At 41.4% G+C, this 20,192-nt stretch overlaps 1 protein-coding gene across 1 annotated transcript in view; it reads right to left on the minus strand.

Annotated features, from left to right (window-relative positions):
* The window catches only part of MYO3B (myosin IIIB), a 388,019-nt gene that overhangs the window by 356,566 nt on the left and 11,261 nt on the right, over window positions 1–20,192 (minus strand). The window contains exons 5-7 of the mRNA XM_060151181.1: window positions 18,722–18,826; window positions 18,390–18,489; window positions 15,760–15,836 (exon numbers count right to left, since the gene is read on the minus strand). Of these exons, the coding sequence (XP_060007164.1) occupies window positions 15,760–15,836; window positions 18,390–18,489; window positions 18,722–18,826 (282 nt within the window). The remainder of the gene's footprint in view (window positions 1–15,759; window positions 15,837–18,389; window positions 18,490–18,721; window positions 18,827–20,192) is intronic.

Raw genomic sequence — 20,192 nt, forward strand, 5'->3', positions numbered from 1 at the left:
GATGGTGCCATTTATAAAACAGGGAAGTCAGGAAGAAGTCAGTTTGGTAGGCAGTATAACAAGTTCAAATTGGGTCTAAGCTCTACCTCTAACCAGGTACAGAAAAATCATGTGTGCTCTTGGAAACTCACTTCTTTTTTTTCACATGTAGATGCAATAAGAAAAACAAAATTCCATCAGGATCAGAAGCAGAATATACTAAAGGGTAACAATAAAGCACTGATGTGTTATCAGTGACTTCACGGAGTTTTATATTATAGTAAATATATCCTACATTTCGTTCGGAAAACCCGAACGAACTTTCTGGCCAACCCGATATATCGTGAACTTTGACAAACTGCTAAATTTATCTTAATCCAGCATTGTGAATAGAAAAACTGCTAATGAATGTCAATTTTACAAAGTAAGAATTCTCCAAAGTTGATTTTAAAGTCCCACTAGCATGTTCATATGAAGAGAATATGCCTTCTGGAATGTTCCAAAAGATGTGTATGTAGACTGTTACAAAATATTTAGTGCACCTGGCAAAGGCTAAGAGCACAGAATAAAATGAATCAAAATAAAGAGAGCTCTAGTGCAGGATTTGCTAATGGCCTATTGGCTCCAAGATTAAATTATTGTCTCGCTGAGTCTCAACGAGTTTCAGGATGTATAAGTCCCTACATACTTCTGCATACTCACCTTTAACAATCTTCAACTCTTTGTCATGACATCAGTGAGTGTTTATACTGCTTCTGAGTTTTAATGAGTAGTTTTATCTACTTGGTGTTAATCTATCATTAACCTCATCACTCCTTCTAGGTTTTAAAGGGGCCAGTCTTAGGATCTCATCAATGTGACCTCTGAAGTAAACAGAAGTAACCCAGGGTAAGGATTATGTCTTATCTTTCTTCCTCCCTCATCCACATCAATTTGTGGCACTCATCAGAGAAGCTTTGTTGAAAAATCTTTGGATTGGAATCAGAAAGTCTGAACTCCATTATTCACCACTGGGTCCCTTTGAGCAAGCCCCGTGAAAACTCTGAGCTGAGGGTTCTTTAGTTTTTCTAGATCTATAAGATGGCAAGGTGGGGATGAATCATCTCTACTATCCCTTCCAGCTCTAATATCCTATGACTTAATGATTTCCAAATAAGTGGCTTTCTTATCTCAAAAAGATATCTCAAACTGAGAGACTAACCTCTCCATGCAAATTACCTAGCAGTAGATCATTCTGGGGTGTGAACTGGGTGGCTGGAACCTTGAGGGCATTTTATTGCCAGTATTTTGTAGAAGGTCTTAAGGTCTATGAAAAGATGCTGGTTGCTGTGACAATGCCTCCATTAAGGAAAATGAGCTTCAGCGACAGATCAATTGTTTGGATACTGGTTAATGGAGCATGTCCACGTTCCTACCTTGAAATGCAAACTTATGGCTTTTCTGATATGTTTAGACTACACTGTTGCTTATTTTAGGAAGGGGAAAGACACTACTACTCGGATAACTAGCAATATCTGTGCACTAACAGCCTCAGTGCTCAATGCCAATTTTACCCAGAGGTGGGCTTGAGCCTCCCAAATGTTGGTCATTACCACCTTGGCTGCCCAAAACTTCTTTCTGGAGGGAACCAAGGACAAGAAATAAGTTTTCACTATAGTTTAGCTCTACTGGTCTTTGTAGCAAAGGCCAGCAGTCAGCTTTCTTTGTTAGGGCAGTTCTTCGTAAGCCTTCTTCAAGCTAACGGGTTCCAAAGTTGTAGATTCTAAATCTTCCCCAGTCACTCCCTCCTCCCCTCTCCTAAAGGAGTTTATAGGGTAAAACTGCACCCACAACTTGATAACGCAACCGCTTTGACACATGTCATCTCCTTATCCATCCCGGGCATGGTCCCCTGAGTTCTGTTGAGGAGGCTGGCCCTTTCCTCAGCCATGAGCTGGAGGAAAGTAACTGTGAAAAGCTCTGGGGCTGTGAAAAGACTTGCACCTCTGCATGGTGCAAGAAAATCCCAGAGCAAGCCACCTTCATTTTGGTAGCCACCCCCTCACTGGATAACTTTAGCAAATTATTTAATCTCCCTGTATCTCTTCTTCCTATGCAAATTAAACAATCCCTTCCTCATGGGTCTTATCTGAAGCACTGCTTAGGAAAATGCAGGTTACCCAGCTTTTTCTATGGCACCAAAATGTTAATAGTAGATATCATCAGGTCACTGATGTATGAGTAATATCCATTTTATTTATTTACTTCTTTAAAACTTCTTGCATTTTCTAAAATGTCTACAGGGAACATGGATTATTTCTATAACAAAAAGAACAAATTTTGTCTGTTTTTCTGTCTTGAAAATGTAAATAAGTATTAGAAAGTTTGCCTTTTCCTTCCTCAGGGGTATGTACTGGCTGTGGGGATTCTTCATCAGCAAGGTGACAGGTTAAAGGTGTTGTCTTGGTTGTAAAACCAGGGTCCCATGCATTTAAAAAGAATTAAAGAAATTCTCTTCTCAACCATATTCTTTTCCATTGTAAGCACCAGACTAGAGTTAGTACTTACACTTTCTCAGGCCACCACGATCCCATGAAATGCCCCATGATTACACTTTCATTTCAGCCTAGACCAAGAGTAGGGCTTACTGATGAAGTTCCCAAGATAGGGGGTGAGATCCACCCTCTACCTCTTGCAGAAAGACTTGGGCTATAAGAAACTTAGAGAACAGTTTCTCCTCATCTCAAAGTCTTCATTATCTATAAAGAACATCTGTATTAAACTGGATGTAAAGGGGACAAAAAACAGTCAATGTATGAACTCCTGCATTCAGAAAACCTAGATTTCTCCAACCTATTTAACTTAAACCATTTATCAAATGATATATCAAAGAGCTGCTGGGCTGAAATCTCTTTCAATAATGTGATTTTTAACCAATACTTTCAAGCAAATAATATTATAGTAGCACCATCCACCATAAGGAAAAATATGTTTTGCTCTTATAAAAAATGATTTACCAAACTTAAAAAACAATGTTATTTGTTATAGATGTTATTCAGACTATTTTATTTTTCCACTAATATTTTAAAATGTCATTAAAAATGCAATTAGGTTTGCTTTATATGATCTGATTTCTCATCTTACTAGAATTGATCATGTGATCCAAAATTATAACCAAAGGTCAAGATTAAAATTTCACTCAAGTACAGAGGCAAAATGCTGTTATCTCAAGAGCTAAATTTCAGCTCACAAAGAGGCAAAGCAAATAAACCTAAAGTTATTAATCTTTGGCTGACCTTGAGCCCCAAAATACAGTCAATAGACTGGCAAATAAGATAGGCTGAGAGGTAGGAAGGCAAATAGGATTCTTAATTTTGCTTACATAATTCACACAGCATAATTAATAAATGTTATTGATCATAAAGATTTCTAAAATGGAATTTCCCTGGAATTGTAAATTGCAGTTATAAATATTCCAGTGGCAAATATTATTCATCAGTTTTACATACAAACATCTTAAAGTGTTACAAGCTGAGATACTGAACAAGCACATAAAATCTCTTCCCTTGAATGAAATATAACTTTGAGGGAGGATACATTTGAGATTTGAGTTTTTTTGCTAAGAGGATGTGGACTAGAAGAACTGAAATTTATGGGGGGGTTTATTTCTTCTTTTTTTTTTTTAGTTCATTCATAAAACTCAAGACTAGAACTGAATCTATACTTTGTATGCTAAGAAACTGCCAGAAATAATTTAAATTATACTGTTCTTATGAAATTCAGAAAGGTGTAATTAAAATATGATGTTCTACAAGGCTTTTCTCAGGACTGTAACATTCAGCTTATGCCTTTAGAAAAATAAAACAAAGTTCAAATTAAAAACACTCAGGGCATCCCTGGTGGCGCACTGGTTAAGAATCCGCCTGCCAATGCAGGGGACATGGATCCGATCCCTGGTCCGGGAAGATCCCACATGCCGCGGAGCAACTAAGCCCCTGCGCCACAACTACTGAGCCTGTGCTCTAGAGCCCGCGAGCCACAACTACTGAAGCCCGTGCGCCTAGAGCCCGTGCTCCACGACAAGAGAAGCCACAGCAATGAGAAGCCCGTGCACCGCAACTAGAGAAAGCCCGCGCGCGGCAACTAAGAGCCAACACAGCCAAAAATAAATAAAATTAATTAATTAAAAAAAATAAAAAGACACAGAACACACATACACAACACCACTTCCCACCATGGCTGGTGGAGGGCAGAGGGGGACCGTTCTGGGTTTGAGGCCAGCATACACAGTGGTTTTTGCACTTAAATTCCCCAAAGCCCTGGGAACATATCACTTATACTTAACTATATGCTAAGTCCTTCTCTCAAACTCAGGACCAGTATCACAGAACTCCCCTGTGAAAGGTAAATCAGCGACCCCAAATTTTTATATGTGTCCTTAGTACTCAAAGGCTCCAAAGGAACACATTTGCTTAGAGACCCAGGATCATCCCACCACCCTCCCCAGCTCCAGCAGCTTCCCCACCTCAGAGATGGATGCTGGAAGGGATCCTAGGATTCATTAAGTCAACCCCCCTATTTCACAGAGGAAGAAACTAAGGTGCTGGGGGAGAGCTGACCTGTCCAGAGTCACAGAGCTGGTTTGTGGCCAGACCAGGAGAAAACTCCATGGTTCCCGCATGAGGGAAGCATCTCCTGGGGATTCTTACGGTACACAGAATGCTGAGCCATTGCCAAAGGGATTTCGTGCGCCATAAGCCACAGCCACACCATACTCTGAGCGTGTAAGCACACCCTCCATTTAAGCAGATGGAGTTCCTGCCACCTCTCACTTCCCCTGTCCCCTCACTTTCCCTTCCGCTGCCCCTTTCCTTTGTCAGCTAGTGCTCCAATTCTACCAGAGTTCAGTTTAGGAAAGAATGAGTAGGAGTTCTATAATTCAGTTCATTTTACAGCTGTTAAGTCAGGTATTCTTACCCCAGGTGAGGAAACAGATTCAGATGGGCTAAGAAATTTCTCAAAGTCATACAGCTAGTAGGTAACGGAACTAAAGCATAAGCCCGTGACAAGAAACTAATTGGCGGGGGGGTTTCTCCTCCACAGTACATCTGAAAAACAGGAAGGGAAGCAAATCAAACAGAATATCTGAATGCTCCCGCACGGGCATACCCCTTTATCTGCATGTAGTCTCTGGGTTCTGTCCTCTCCCAGGCTGATGTCACCAGGAAAACCAGAATGCCCTTGGGAATGTCACACATTCCTACCAAAGAGTGATTTCCTTTAACCGTTTAAAGAAGGTGTGGGGAAAAGCTGGGCCATAATAGAGCACCATAAATACAAGTCTGCACACCCCTACCTGCTCCTGCTTCATCTCCACCCCAAGGCTCCTCTGGGTCCCATTCCTAATGCTGCCTGCCTGCCTCCCTTTTCTTTCCTCCAACAGCTCAAGGACCGTGGGACAGAGGAGCCGATGCAGCGTTGGCCTAGCCGTGAACTCCCTTTCCCTTTCTTGGGGCTGAGCCTCTATACCCTGGGCGGGGCAGTGGAAGCACTGACCAGAGGGTAGCCACCAGGTGATGTGAGACTCAGAGCTCAGGAAGAGCAGAGGCGGGCTCTGACGTTTCTTCAGCAAACACTTCTGCCCCTGCAGGAACAGTTCTTCCTCTTTGGTGGATGAAGAAGGGGAAACAGCAGGTGTCTTGCCCTTCTCACCTCCGCAGAGAGGGGTGGGAGGACAGCCTGGAAAGTTCCAAATGCTCACAGAGGCTACTACTTTGAAACATCTTACTAAGCACTGAGCAGAAGGCAGGGTGGGGAAGGGGGGATATGAGGTCTCTGCTCTGGGCTCACGTGTTTCTGCACATCTGGGAGCTGAGGCCTCAGATGGGGTCCTATATTTAGACCCGCCAGGAAGAGGGTAACAACAAGTCACCGTCACCTCCAGGGCCAGCCCCCCACCTCCACACTGACAGATGACATATGACTCAACCCCACAGAGCTCCAGCTGAGAGGGGAGCTATCGCTGAAGCTGAGGGTACAATCCGGGGCTGCACCAGTCACTCTGCCCTTGCCCTGGGCCCTTTACCCGCCGGAGCCCCAGGTGCCTGGGCTGTGCTCCAGGCCCCTTGAAGGCAGAAGCACTCTGGGAATGCAGGCAGGGTCAGCCCCAGAATGAGAAGGGAGGGAATCCCTACTTCTTGGAGACTGACACAGGAATCTGGAGGGAACCGGGGAACACAAACGGCTACAGAATCTCAGAGGTGAATGCCTTGGGGGAAGACGCACAGGTCTTTCAGCCAAGGGTCCAAGGTTCTAAACCCCTCACTCGAACCTGCTGAGCAACCAAAGCCTACATTCCTCACAGTGAAGTGACTGGCAGATGGGATCCCAAGAGTCCTCAGCCTTTTAGAACAGAGTCAGGTAAGATCAGACCCTAAAGGTCTCGCCATTGCCATTGTCTCACCCTTATTGAGATCTTGGAGAGGTCCCACCTTCCTTATCTGACTAATACCAGAGGCACGGAATGTGAGAGCTGGAAGAGGCTTTTCCCCCTGGAAACCATAAATGCTCTCTGAAACACAGAAGGGACCTAGGAGGCAGAGACTACCCAGGCCAGTCTCCTTCCAGCTGAGAACAGGATAGGGAGGGTTGGGCTCAGGCAATAGGCACCACCATTTTTAAAGCACTTACTATGCTGGGTACTGCAGCAAGCACTTTCAGTACATCGTTTCACTTTGTCCTCTGACGCTGTTGGTCAGTGATCAGGTGGGTAAGCAGGGTATCTATGATTTGCTCCCAGGTGTATCTGACTCCAAAATTTGTACTCTTATCTCTTCTACCAAACATGAAGCCATACTAAAATAACTGAACCACAATCGCTTTTTTAAAATGAGTGGCAGAGCTGTAACTATTTAAAATCCAAATCTCCTAAATTCTATTCTGAAGAACTTTGTTATTTTATTTTTCCAGATCCTTCCCTTGGGCATTAATTACATTGGTTTCTAGTGTCATGTTGAAATATTGCACTTTCCTCAACATATTAGGAAGTATAATTTTTATCTAAAATAATTTTTAAATTGGAAAAGAAAGACATTCATATTATCTGGTACACAGGTGGTTACAATTAAATGGTTTGCTCTAGTATAGTGGCTAAGAGGGAGGATTTTGGAGCCAAATACCTGGGTTAAAATCCTGGTGGCCTCACCTAACAACCTGTCCAAGGACAAGAACAGTACTTTCTGTGACTTACTTCCTTTCTCTAAAACATTGGACTAGTAATAGCAGTAACTTTCTGGGGTTATTGTAAGGATTACAAATGAATTAATTTATACAAAGCACTTAGTGCCTGGCACATAGTAAGCACTCAACAGATGCTATTAATTCTTATTAGGTACCAAACCCATTAGCTAGAGCTTAGGGAACAAAATGGTAATAATGACAACAATAATATTTCAGCTCTGTAGTGGTTTATGGCTTTCTCAGCCCCTCAACAAAAAATATCTCTTTTGTCATTTCTATTCCTGGCAGTGCCAAAGGAAATAGCATTATTGTATCATTTAGCTAAGAACGGCATAATTGACGAAGGCAACAGTGGTTGCAAAAAGCCTGCGATATTTCTGCATTGGTGTAAGCCAGTTGTTATGGCAACCGTCCCCAGTCAACCCTTTGCCAGGGAGAGAGAGACCCATTTTTGGAGCCGTCACAGCACATCTGTTTCTCTACTCAGCTGATTAGCTCTTGTTTGCAACAATTAGCAGATGGAAGTAAAAATGAAAAAAAATTTTTTTTAAAGAAGCAAGTATTTATTTTATCCACAAGTCTGCTTTCTAATACAGAAACAGACCTTTGGCTATTTTCGGAAGATTCCAAGTAAACGGGATCCTTAATATATAGGCTGCTTCTCTCATTGGTGGGATGGCAAAGTTTAGTCAATCTATACACTACACGTGATAGGTCCTTCATGTATGTCTTTTAAAATGATGTGTCTCCACCACCACTCCATCTCTGCACGGCTTTGTTGTAGGAGCTGACTCAGCACACACCTCCCACACTGTACATCCCATATGAATACACTGAAGCAAAAGACTACGAGGCTGGTGGGCTAGGAAACCTGAATTCTGGGTCATGTCTGCTCTGAACTAGCATGAATAGTATCCTCTCCCTGCCTTAGTTTCTTCACCTGTAAAATGTAACTTGGATTCCCATGCTCTCTGAAAAGCCAAACAGCTCCAGTATTTACCAGATACGTGAATTTGGGCACAATACCTCCTACCCCTCTTTGAGCCTCATTTTCCTCAGTGGTAAAATGAAGAAAATAATATCTACTCTAGAGAGCTGTTGTGAGAATGAAATAAAATAATGTATTAAAAAAGCACCCGGGGCTTCCCTGGTGGCACACTGGTTAAGAATCCAATGCAGGGGACACGGGTTTGAGCCCTGGTCCAGGAAGATCCCACATGCCGCAGAGCAACTAAGCCCATGCGCCACAATTACTAAGCCTGTGCTCCAGAGTCCTTGAGCCACAACTACTGAAGCCCGCGCGCCTAGAGCCCGTGCTCCATAACGAGAAACCACTGCAATGAGAAGCCTGTGCACCGCAACCAAGAGTAGCCCCCGCTCACCTCAACTGGAGAAAAGCCCGCGTGCAGCAACGAAGACCCAATGCAGCCAAAAATAAATATATTAAATAAATTTTAAAAAAAGAAAACTAAATGACTTACTGGGCATATAGTATCTGACACATGTTAGGTACTTAGTTAAAAAAAAGAGAAAAAAAGCACCCATCCCAGTCCCGGTGCATTAGTGGGTGAGTCCTCAGTAAGTGAAAGTTTCCTTCCCACTGTATACTTGCTTAGTAGGTGGAATATTCAAACTATCTGACAATCAGCTGCACACGGCACTGAAGCTGGTCCTTGAGGTCCCCTTCTCGCCAGACATTACCCCCTGGAGTTGCTGGACCATTAGAAAATCTGGGTGTCCCAAGGGAAGAGACAGGCACCTCTCGTGGTCAAGGAGCACTCAAGGGGTTCTGGATGGCAGCCACTTACCATCTAGAACAGAAGTATTTCAATATTTTAACAATCAGCGTGGTCACACCAGTGCATCCCAGCTAACTGTAAGGCGTTATTTTAACAGAGACTACAAATATTTGTAAAAGTTCTATGCAGATGTGGGATGTTATTACTCTATCCTTATAAGAAACTGGCTATCAGGAGAGAGGGAAGGAGAAAAGAGGCAATAAACATGGGTAAAGGGAGGACTGTGTTAACATATATATATGTCTGAGATAAAAGCCAATGTCACAGGCAGGGAGGGAGACCAGAGGCTCGATGTCAACAGAAGGTTGAGGGAAGTGACCTGAGCCAAACATCTCAGGAGATAATCCAAAGATGCCTGGCCAGAGAGCAGGTAGGACAGCACAAAATTCTCAAGGTACTGAGGGCTCACGTGAGAAGGCCGTTTGTTATGGTATGTCCAGAAGAACATATGGTACATTCTAGCACATCCAGAAAGAACTGTGTTTGCCTCACACACCTTAGGCTGAAAGAGATCAGTGTGTGTGTGTGTGTGTGTGTGTGTGTGTGTGTGTGTGTGTGCAGATAGGCAAAGCTGAGCTCTCCAACTAAGCTAGCGCCTGTAACATGTAGACCTGTAGGTTGCAAATGACTGACTGATTACCTTGGAAATCAGAATTATTTACTAGAGGAGGGATGTTAAGTATTTGGAGGGTTGTTATAGGTTGAATCGTGTCCTCCAAAAAAAAAAAGATATGTTAAGGTGCTAGCCCCCAGGACCTCAGAATGTGAAATTATTTGGAAATAGGGTCGTTGCAGATGTAATTAGTTAAGGTGAGGTCATACTGAAGTAGGTGGGCCCCTAATCCAATATGACTGGTGTCCTTACAACATGATGGCCATGTGAAGACAGACAAACAGGGAGAACGCAATGTGATTACAAAGGCAGATATTGGCGATACGGAGCTGCTAGCCAAAGAACGCCAAAGATTGCCAGCAAACCACCAGAAGCTAGGAAGAGGCAAGGAATGATCCTAGAGGATTCAAAGGGAGCATGCCCTGCTAACACCTTGCTTTTGGACTTCTAGCCTCCAGAACCGTGAGATGATAAATTTCTGTTGTTTTAAACCACCCAGTTTGAGCTACTTTGTATGGCAGCCCTAGGAAACTAGTATGGAGTGGCCACGGCTTTGATCCCAGGACAGGAGGAGAACCCACTTTAACTTCTTGGCTGGCCAAGGGCAGCTCCAAGGGAATAAAGGGGGTGTCTGTTGGATTGTACCACGGGTGCTTTCACTGGTGGCTGCTAGAATACTGGAGCCCCTGCTGCCCCTCAGACACTCACAGACGATGTTGTCCTAACCGCCTCCAGGTCTGTCCCTAACAATGAAGCCATGCAACTTGCAGCAGTCACAGCCAGGGAAATCTAAGAACCTGGGTTTCTGATGGCTTTACTGAGCTGCTGAATCAACAAAGTCTGGAACCACCTACCTCTGTACTCACAGGAGAAACTTCATTTCCTATTGCTGAAGTCATTTTGCTCAGGGTAATCTTGTTAAATACAGTTTCTATGTTGAGCATCTTTCTTTCCCTCTTAAAATCATCTTCCCGAGTCATAGTATGCTACTGACGTACTCAGTTTGTAAAAAAACTGTACTGACCTTGACTTTTAGATTAACTCTTACTATGCCAGCCAATATTTCCCCAGTAGCATTGTTTCAAAGTACTATCACACTAAGCGCACCCCCTAAAATTTTTCTTCTCCTACACTGCTGAGTCGATACTGTTTTTACCCAGCATCTTTCAACTTTATGAGTGTCCACATGAGATGTCAAGAGGAAATAAGTGGAGAGTGTTGTGAATATGATAGTCAGTTCATGATGTAGCTTCAAGCTGCCCCGGTGAACTGCTGTTTGGACTGCGTGTCAAAGTTTGACGGTGATCTGGTCACATTCCATTAGCTACCTGGTTTGAAGCATAGCCTATTTGAATTAAATATTGTAGTTAGGCTGGTGAAATCAAAATGGAAATACAAATGGGAAAAAAATAATTTGGTTCAATTTCTCAAAAATAAAATAGGATCAAGGATCATTCTGCTGCGTTTTCAAAATAAAAGCACTGGTGGCATGCAATGGTTTTATTACACTGGCATTGGCATTGCACACATTGCTGTCATATTTAATCTAAATACCACTTATTCACACAAGCAGAAGTGAAAGCATATTAGGATCAATATACTATGCAGGCCACCATACGAAGACAATGTCCATTTGAACCACTACTGATTATACTTTCAAGGACTCGTCTTGACCCAAAGCCTGGCTCACGGAAGAGAGTATAAATGTTTGTTGAATGGAATGCTACTTAGCCATAAAAAATAATGAAATAACGCCATTTGCAGCAACATGGATGGACCTAGAGATTATCATACTAAGCAAAGTCAGTCAGACAGAGAAAGACAAATACCATATGATATCACTTATATATGGAATCTAAAATATGACACAAATGAACTTATCTCCGAAACAAAAACAGACTCACAGACATAGAGAACAGACTTGTGGTTGCCAAGGGGGAGAAGGGATGAGGGAGGGATGAACTGGGAGTTTGGGATTAGCAGATGCAAACTATTATATATAGAATGGATATACAACAAGGACATACTGTATAGCACAGAGAACTGTGTTCAGTATCCTGTGATAAACCATAATGGAAAGGAATGTGAAAAAGAATATATATATATATATATATGTGTATATATATAACTGAATCACTGCTATATAGCAGAAATTAACACAACATTGTAAATCAGCTATACTTCAGTAAGATAAAAATTTGTTTTTTAAGTTTGTTGAATTGAACTGACAAATGGAAGATTATTCCTGTGGACACTCTTAAAAGACTCTTTGTTGGAAAGAGTAATTCTCCATTTGAAAAATAAAAATGTGAAGTTTGTGTAGGACTGAGTCTCAAGAACTGCAGCTTGGTCCCAAAGCATCTTGGATGCAAGCACATATCCTGAGAGAATCTCTGAGTCATACACAGAGCAACTGGGCACTTGCTCCTGAGAGGCACTGTCAAGGTCTCCGCCCCATAATCTGCCTACTGCTCAATTTATCCACTACAGCAGGCAAGATGCAACACTGGCTTTTCCCTGATGAGAAGGGAACCAGTTTCAGGCAACCTGGGCAACAGAAGCTCACCATGGACCACTAAACTGCCCGTAAATAGAAACACTCCACATATTTTCTTCAACCCAGCTGAAACTGAAAAGTCACAAACACCTCATGAGAAATGTACAAAGCCAAGAGCAGGTTTCTCTTATTTGTATTTTGTGGTTCTGAGAACACCAACTTGCCGCAGATTGTAACGGGAACACCATCTTCTGAGTTATGCCACACTAAATATTAGTTGAGTGGCCTCAGTTATGCTTTCCTTTAATAATAAATTAATCAAAATCTACAGAGAAATTTGTGAATACCAATAGTTTTAAAGCCCTCCTCAAACTACCCTCCAAATTCATCTTCTCCTTTGACTTTTTTACCAATGTATTCATTCATCCAACAGATGCTTATTGAGCATCTAGCCTGTATCAAGCACTACACTGAGAGCTGGGCATCCCAAGTCCCTGCCAGAGTTTAGAGTCCAATTGGGAGACCTGCTTACCAACAACTATTGGGTTGACCAAAAAGTGCCTTTGGTTTTTAAGTAAAAACAAAAGACACATTTTTCATTTTCACCAAGAACTTTATTGAACAACGTATTCAATGCTTTATTCCACTACTTTCTGCCATTTTTCAGGCAAATTCATCATTCCATCTTCCCAAAACTTTTTATCTTTTTGAACAAAGAATTCTTCCAGGTGCCCTTTACAGTCTTCCAGGGAATTGAAATTTTTTCCATTAAGAGAATTTTGTAAAGACCAAAATAAATGGAAATCTGAAGGGGCAATGTCTGGTGAATTGGGTGGATGAATCAGAACTTCCCAGCCAAGCTGTAATGGTTTTTGCCTGGTCATCAAAGAAACATGCTGTCTTGTGTTATGCTGATGGAAGATTATGTGTTTTCTCTTGACTAATTCTGGATGCTTTTCACTGAAGTGCTGCTTTCAGTTGGTCTAACTGAGAGCAGTACTTGTTGGAATTAATCATTTGGTTTTCCAGAAGGAGCTCATAATAGAGGACTCCCTTCCAATCCCACCATATACACAACATCACCTTCTTTAGATGAAGACCGGCCTTTGGTGTGGTTGGTAGTGGTTCATTTCACTTGCCCCATTCTATGTTATTGTACAGTATCCACTTTTCATCGTCTGTCACAATTTGTTTTAAAAATGGAACGTTTTCATTATGTTTAAGTAGAGAATCACACACGGAAATACAGTCAAGAAGGGTTTTTTTTGCTTAACTTATGTGGAACCCAAACATCAAAGCGATGAACATAACCAAGCTGGTACAAATGATTTTCAGCGCTTGATCTGGATATTCTGAGTATGTCAGTTATCGCCTGTATGGTATAACATTGGTTGTTCTCAATTAATGTCTCAATTTGATCGCTGTCAACTTCAACTGGTCTACCCGACTGTGGAGCATTGTCCAGTGAGAAATCTCCAGCACGAAACTTTGCAAACCACTTTTGACACATTCAATCAGTCACAGCACCTTCTCCATACACTGCACACATCTTTTTTTTGCATATCAGTTGCGTTTTTACCTTTCTTGAAATGACAAAGCATAATATGCAAAAAGTATTGCGTTTTTTCTTCCATCTTCAATATTAAAATGGCTACACAAAAATTCACCAATTTTGATAAGTTTTTTAAAAATGCACACTGGTACGACAGCTGTCACAATACAATCTAACAAAACTGTTTTGAATGAAGTTAAAGACAACTAAGTGTTACTAGAGCCATCTTAAGGAAAAAACCAAACAAACCTTTTGGCCAACCCAATACAATACAATGGTCATGGTTTGCTAACGGAGGGTGTAAAGGCTGCAGTGGAAACTCAGGGAAAAGAACCTCAGTTGGCCAAGGATGAGGGAAGGTTTCCTAGGGGAGTTGCATTTGCGCTGAGACTTGAAGATTGAGGAGGAATGTTCCAGAGTTCTGAGGGCCATCCCAGATGATGTAACAATATATGGAAAGGTTTAAAGGAATGACACATAAGGATAGATTTGGAGAATTACCTGTTGTTCACTTCTGTTGAGGCATTAAAAACAAGTAAATTGGGGAAAAGTAACCTGAAATGAGGCTGGACAGTACAGAAGCTGGAATATGAAAGGCTTTGTTCCCCATTTTAAGGAATCTTGACTTTGTCCTACAGTGTTTCTCAAAGTGGGGTTCATGAGGTCCCTACGAAAATTTTTATGTTTTTGCTTTTGTTTCAATGATAGTTTATGTATAATAATAAAATGGGAGAAGCTGCAATAAAATCATGTTCCAGATCATCTGGATGGCTAATTGACACACAATTTCAGTGCCCATATTTATGTTTATTATTAAGCCGGCACTAAGCCGACAGAGACGTGCCAGTTAGAGGCCAAAGGAGATGCTGTTTAAACAAAGAGATCACTCTCGCTGAGTAAAGTGGTGGGAGAACTGGGTCACCACATGGTATGCGGTAGTAAGGTTGACAAAATAACTCAAAATAATCCACGCCATCATGCTCTGAAACATATTCACATTGCAAAGGACAACTGAGTTTCACAAAACAATGTCATTTGTCTCATTAAATTAAAGCTGTTTACTTGAACACTGCTGGCTTTGTAGTTTTTTCATAATACATTTTTTTCCCTTTTGGTTTTATAGCATTACAAATATAAATGACTAGATAAGTGTATGTCTAGTTTCATGGTTTTTAAAATCAATTTAAGATTTAAGTAAACACTGGAATCTGCAGGGATTTTCTTTTTCTCTAAAATGGGTCTGTCCATTATCCAAGTATGAAAGAGAAGGCCATTGAGACAGAATAAATTTGAGCATATTGGCGTAAGCCAATTACTGTGTTAGGAGACCACCTTGGCAATCACACAGAGGAAGGAAAGCCCAGGGACAGAATGGAGATGGAATGACCTCTAAGGAGATGACTGCCGAGTTCTCTTATTAAAAGAACCCATTTGCTTGATCCAAGAGAGCTGCTCTCAGGCCAGAGTGCTGTGGAATTAAAATGCTGACCTGACAAGCAAAGCTGTACAGTGCCTCTGTTTCAGGGTATGTGGTATCTAGCCCGAAGATTCCCCAAACTTCTATATGTGTCATTTCATAGAGGATTCTGTGGTAATGCCAGTACTAAATTAGGGCGAAATCCCAGGTTTTACTACAGAGCCAAAAAAGTACACAAGAGAAGTTACTATGTATCTGGTAACAAAAAAGCAACCAGGACTATGGCATATAGTTCTGTAAGCCAGCTGGAGCTGAAATCCGTCTCTTCACCAAGCCACGTGTCACTGGGGCTGCATCTATCCAGGGAAGGTGACTTTTTCTAATTTACACAATGGCTGGATGAACTTGTCAAGCCAGGACCCTTGCAGAGGGCTGCATCTTCTGGAGGGGGCACCTTTTTCTAACTGCATGAAGGTATTCTGTGGGCCAGCTGTGACTTAATCCCGATTTTCTGAAATTAAGTTCTGGTTTGTCATCATTATCACTCACCAAACCAGAACCCTCACAGTTCAATGAGGATAAAGGATTTTCTTCTTCCTGAAAGTGAAGTGTACGACCTTCCCATAAAAAGGCATAGTACCAAGGCTCTCAGCAAATACAAAGAAATCGTTGCCCTCTGCTTACCTCAGGGGCCATCCAGAATGGGGTGCCGACAGATGTGTTTCTCCGCAGACGTGTACTGGTGAGTTGAGCTGAGACGCCTATAAGAAAAGGGTGTCACAATTCAGCAGTGAGCAGAAGATGATGCTAGACCAGGGGCTGGCAAACTTCTTCCATAAAGGGTCAGACAGAAAATATCTTAGGCTTTGCGAGCCTAAGGCTCTGTCACAGCTACTCAACTCTGCCATTGTAATGGAAAAGCAGCATAGACAACACAGAAGCAAATGAGTGTAGCTGTGTTTCCACAAAAATTCATTTATGGATGCATAGTTTTCACGGTCATAAAATATTTTTCTTTTGATTTTTTCCCAACCATTTAAAAATGTAAAAACCATTCTTAGTTCACAGGCCGTACAAAAACAGGAGGCAGGTCAGATTCGGTTCACAGGCTGTAGTTTGCCAACCACTGTGTGGGAGCATATATCTATCTAAATCGAGCATTTCTACCATACTGCTGCAAAATTGGAATCAAAAGAAAACATCAAGAACTAGGATCAACCCAAAATACCTTCCTACTATATTTCCAAAATATTTCAGGTGATATCTTTCTTAAAATGGTGCCTCATTTGATGGAGGAAGAAAATTGGCACGTATTATCTGTAACAGAGCATCAGTGTAGAAGTAAAAAGTTTTCAGTGCCTTATCTTACCTAGAAGGCTGGAAACCTGACATGAAAAATACATTTGTCAAATGGAAAAAGAAATTGACTAATAATATTATTATCTAGGGCTCAATGTTGAGGACCTGAATTTTAATATAATTCCAATGTACTCTGTCATAGTCTTAAGCCAGCTCTCTTCTTTATGCCATAATGGATGTAAAGGTACACTGGATTAGGAGTCAGAAGACCTGTTTCCCATCTCAATTACGTCTTTTCCTAACTGTATGACCTCAAGCAGACAACCTCACTCTGAGCCTCAGTTTTCTTACCTTCAATTGGGGATAATGCTACTCATCACACCTAACACAAAGAGTTCTTCTTAAATACCAAGTAAGAGAACAACTGTGGGGGCTTCCCTGGTGGTGCAGTGGATAAGAATCCGCCTGCCAATACAGGGAACACGGGTTTGAGCCCTGGTCTGGGAAGAGCCCACATGCCGCGGAGCAACTAAGCCCATGCGCCACAACTACTGAGCCTCCGCTCTAGAGCCCGTGAGCCACAACTACTGAGCCCGCGAGCCACAACTGCCAAAGCCCACGCACCTAGAGCCCGTGCTCCAAAAGAGAAGCCACCGCAATGAGAAGCCCGTGCACCGCAACGGAGAGTAGCCCCCGCTCGCTGCAGCTAGAAAAAGCCAGCGCGCAGCAAGGAAGACCCAATGCAGCCAAAAATAAATAAAGTAAGTAAATTTTTAAAAAAATGGAACAACTGTGAAAATGATTTATAAATTGTAAAGTATTTTACAAATATAAGGTATTCTTTTATACCAAGCAAAATCTAATGCAGCCCTTAAGAGAATAGCAATGGTGGCCACTAATGCTGTTGATAAGAGCTTAGAAATCTGAATATGCTCATCAGCAAAAAACAGACCTTTAAAAACATTAGGCATAGATTTGCCAAGGACCATGGGTTGTTTTTTCAGGGTAGTTGTTATGCTAACTGCTTGCATTCCTTATTCTTTATTAGGAAGCCAAAGAGGGCTCTTTAAACTCTATTTAAACCCTCTGCAATTTTTCTTTGCTTTTTAGTAAATAAACCAATATACTTAGCGTAATTTCATTTATTTTTGAGTAATTTCTTCTGAGCAAATGATTCACTGATACTTTTTAACACTGAATTCTTTCTTACCAATAAAACAATGAATATTCAAAATCATCAATCTTTTCTCCTACTACACTGACAATGATAAAGAACATTTTAAAAAGTGCTTCTGTAAATGGTTTCTCATTATTTATAACAATCATGCTGAGGTACTAATTGTTGTTGAACCTGTTTAGAAGACTAAACCATTAGATAAACTTAAAAAGGAAAACCAAATGGTTTGTTGGTTTGTGACTATCAACACAGGAGTGTCACAAGCAGATATTTAATAGTTCTCTGGCCTTAGGTGATATTGCTCTGCGTTTCCTTTCACACTTCCATTTCCTGTTAATGTTTCCAGTTCAACCAGCCTCACATGTAACAGCAACAATCACAATTGAAAGGGATGTTAGCTTCCAGACCCAAAGGACCATTTTACCTTCTGCTCACTGGGAATAAGTATGCCTAAGGCTAGAGAAAATCATTTGAAAGACCAAACTGCTTTCTCTTTTCATATGCAAAAAAGAATAGACAAAATGTAAATTATAGACAATTGCCCTGAGATGTGAAATCCTTCCCAGAAAACCAAAGTTTTTCCCTCGAATTCTTCTTTTGAAACACTTTTATATTCTCTTTAAAAAAATTGCTTCTAAAGCTGAAAATAGATTAACAAACAGCATCTCCTAGGGTGATCCATCTGGTGAACCACCCCCCATTCTCCAGCATGTGTGTGACTGGAAAGGCCCTCAGCCTATGGCGTAGAAGACAGGCCCCAGTCTTCTGAGACTGCAATAAATTGTTGCCTTTGGCTAAACCGCACACATCAAGAAAACAAAGGACAAGCAGTCATTACCAAAGTCAACGAGCTTAACTCCTCCTCCTGTTGTCAGAAGAATATTATTCCCCTTGACATCACGGTGGATGATTCGGTTATTGTGCAAATGCTGAAGGCCCTGCATGGTGTCCCACCGCCACCAAACAACAGGAAAGAGAAAAGGAAAATTTGCATGGTTATTTTTAAACAGTTACCCTACTATTAAAAATCTAATCAAAGTCCACATTTGGCTACACCTCCCTGTTATACACCTTGCATATTATAGGGCAGTTTCCCCTCGTTAATATGCAATGGGGAGCCAACCAATGACAAATTGCCCCCTCTGCCCCCAGCTTGATGGACGTCCTTACCAAGAGGGCCCCATATAAGATGTATGAGATCACTGCTTCATCCAGCCGCTGGCCACACCTGAGTAGACCTTTGACAAGCTCAGTGACGGAGCCCCCATTACACAGCTGCAAGAAGAGGTGCCAGGGGAGAGAGACAGCAAGAGAACACAAACAAAAAGAAAAGAAAAGCACATTAAGAAGAAAAGCCCACTTATTACCGACTCAATGTAGTAAAATAAATTTGCAAATCACAAAACTCTAGGTCAGAACAATTAAACTTCACTTTTCCATTACACAATCAAATCTCATTGTGTGTGTGTGTGTGTGTGTGTGTGTGTGTGTGTGTTTTATTCAAGGTGATGATTTATGAGTGAAAGTGCATGTCCAAAAATTTGATTTTTTAAATTGTTAAGTGAAATATAAAAGCACAAGACATTATTTAGAAATTAAAAAAAGAAAGCATATAAGGAATCATGGTGACTTATGGGATATTTTCATTTTACATGAATATTGTCTATTTTTTTAAAAAACATGCATTTTGAAGGAAAGACTGAAAGAGGCAAGATGGACGCCCTTGACACTCAGGAGGGAACACATTTTATTTCAGTCTCCCTGTCTCCAGTGCTGGCACTGCAGGCAGCAGAAGCCCAACCAGCAGCTCCTTCTCGAGTTGCCACTGCACGTCAAGTTTATGGAGTGCAGCTGCATCATATGTGTATTTAACCTTTTCATATTCAACTGTAGGAGTTCAGCACCTTTATGCTCTTCTTTTTTTATTCCTGTAATTAAAAACACTGTAAAAGTATATCATATTTGCTCTTTTTACGTATTATACATTACTGAGATTTGAGAATGCATAAACCAGGCATACTATTCTTTCACAGCAATTTAAGGGTTTTCAAGGGTGATTTTGACTAAGTGCAGAAGGCAATGTGCCGGTTTGGGTTTGCTGCATGCCATCTTAAATCAAGGGTTCTTAACTTGTTTCAGCAGGGCTTGTAAATACCTTGAAACTGTAGGCAGCATGTTGTATATGCATCTTGCACTTTTCTGCTGAGAAAATTCAGAGCTTTTGTTGGATACTCAGAGCACTCCTTGTCCTTATACAGGTTATGACCCTACTTTAGAGACCTAGGTTTCCTCCTGGCACTTTGTCTACAATCTGGGAAAGAGTTAACTAGTGAACAGTGGGGGGGTCCTCTGGGTTGTGGCTGCTTGAGTCAACTGGCTTTTCATAAGCAAAGAAATGTGAGGAGCACAGATTAGCACCTTTGCTAAAAGAAGACACTCTTTATCCAGATAATAATACATTAGGATCTACTCGACTCTAATGAACATCTGCAAGGTTTTAATAAATGGTGAGCAGGTGTTTTTGTTTGATGTGTGTATCGTTCCCCAGTACATATGCGGCAGATACCTTGCACACACATTAACAATCAAGATAAACTGGAAATGAATCTGTCCATGTTTTTACCATTTAAGTTGCTCTTAA

Source organism: Lagenorhynchus albirostris, chromosome 6 (assembly GCF_949774975.1).
Source record: "Lagenorhynchus albirostris chromosome 6, mLagAlb1.1, whole genome shotgun sequence".
NCBI lineage: Eukaryota > Metazoa > Chordata > Mammalia > Artiodactyla > Delphinidae > Lagenorhynchus > Lagenorhynchus albirostris.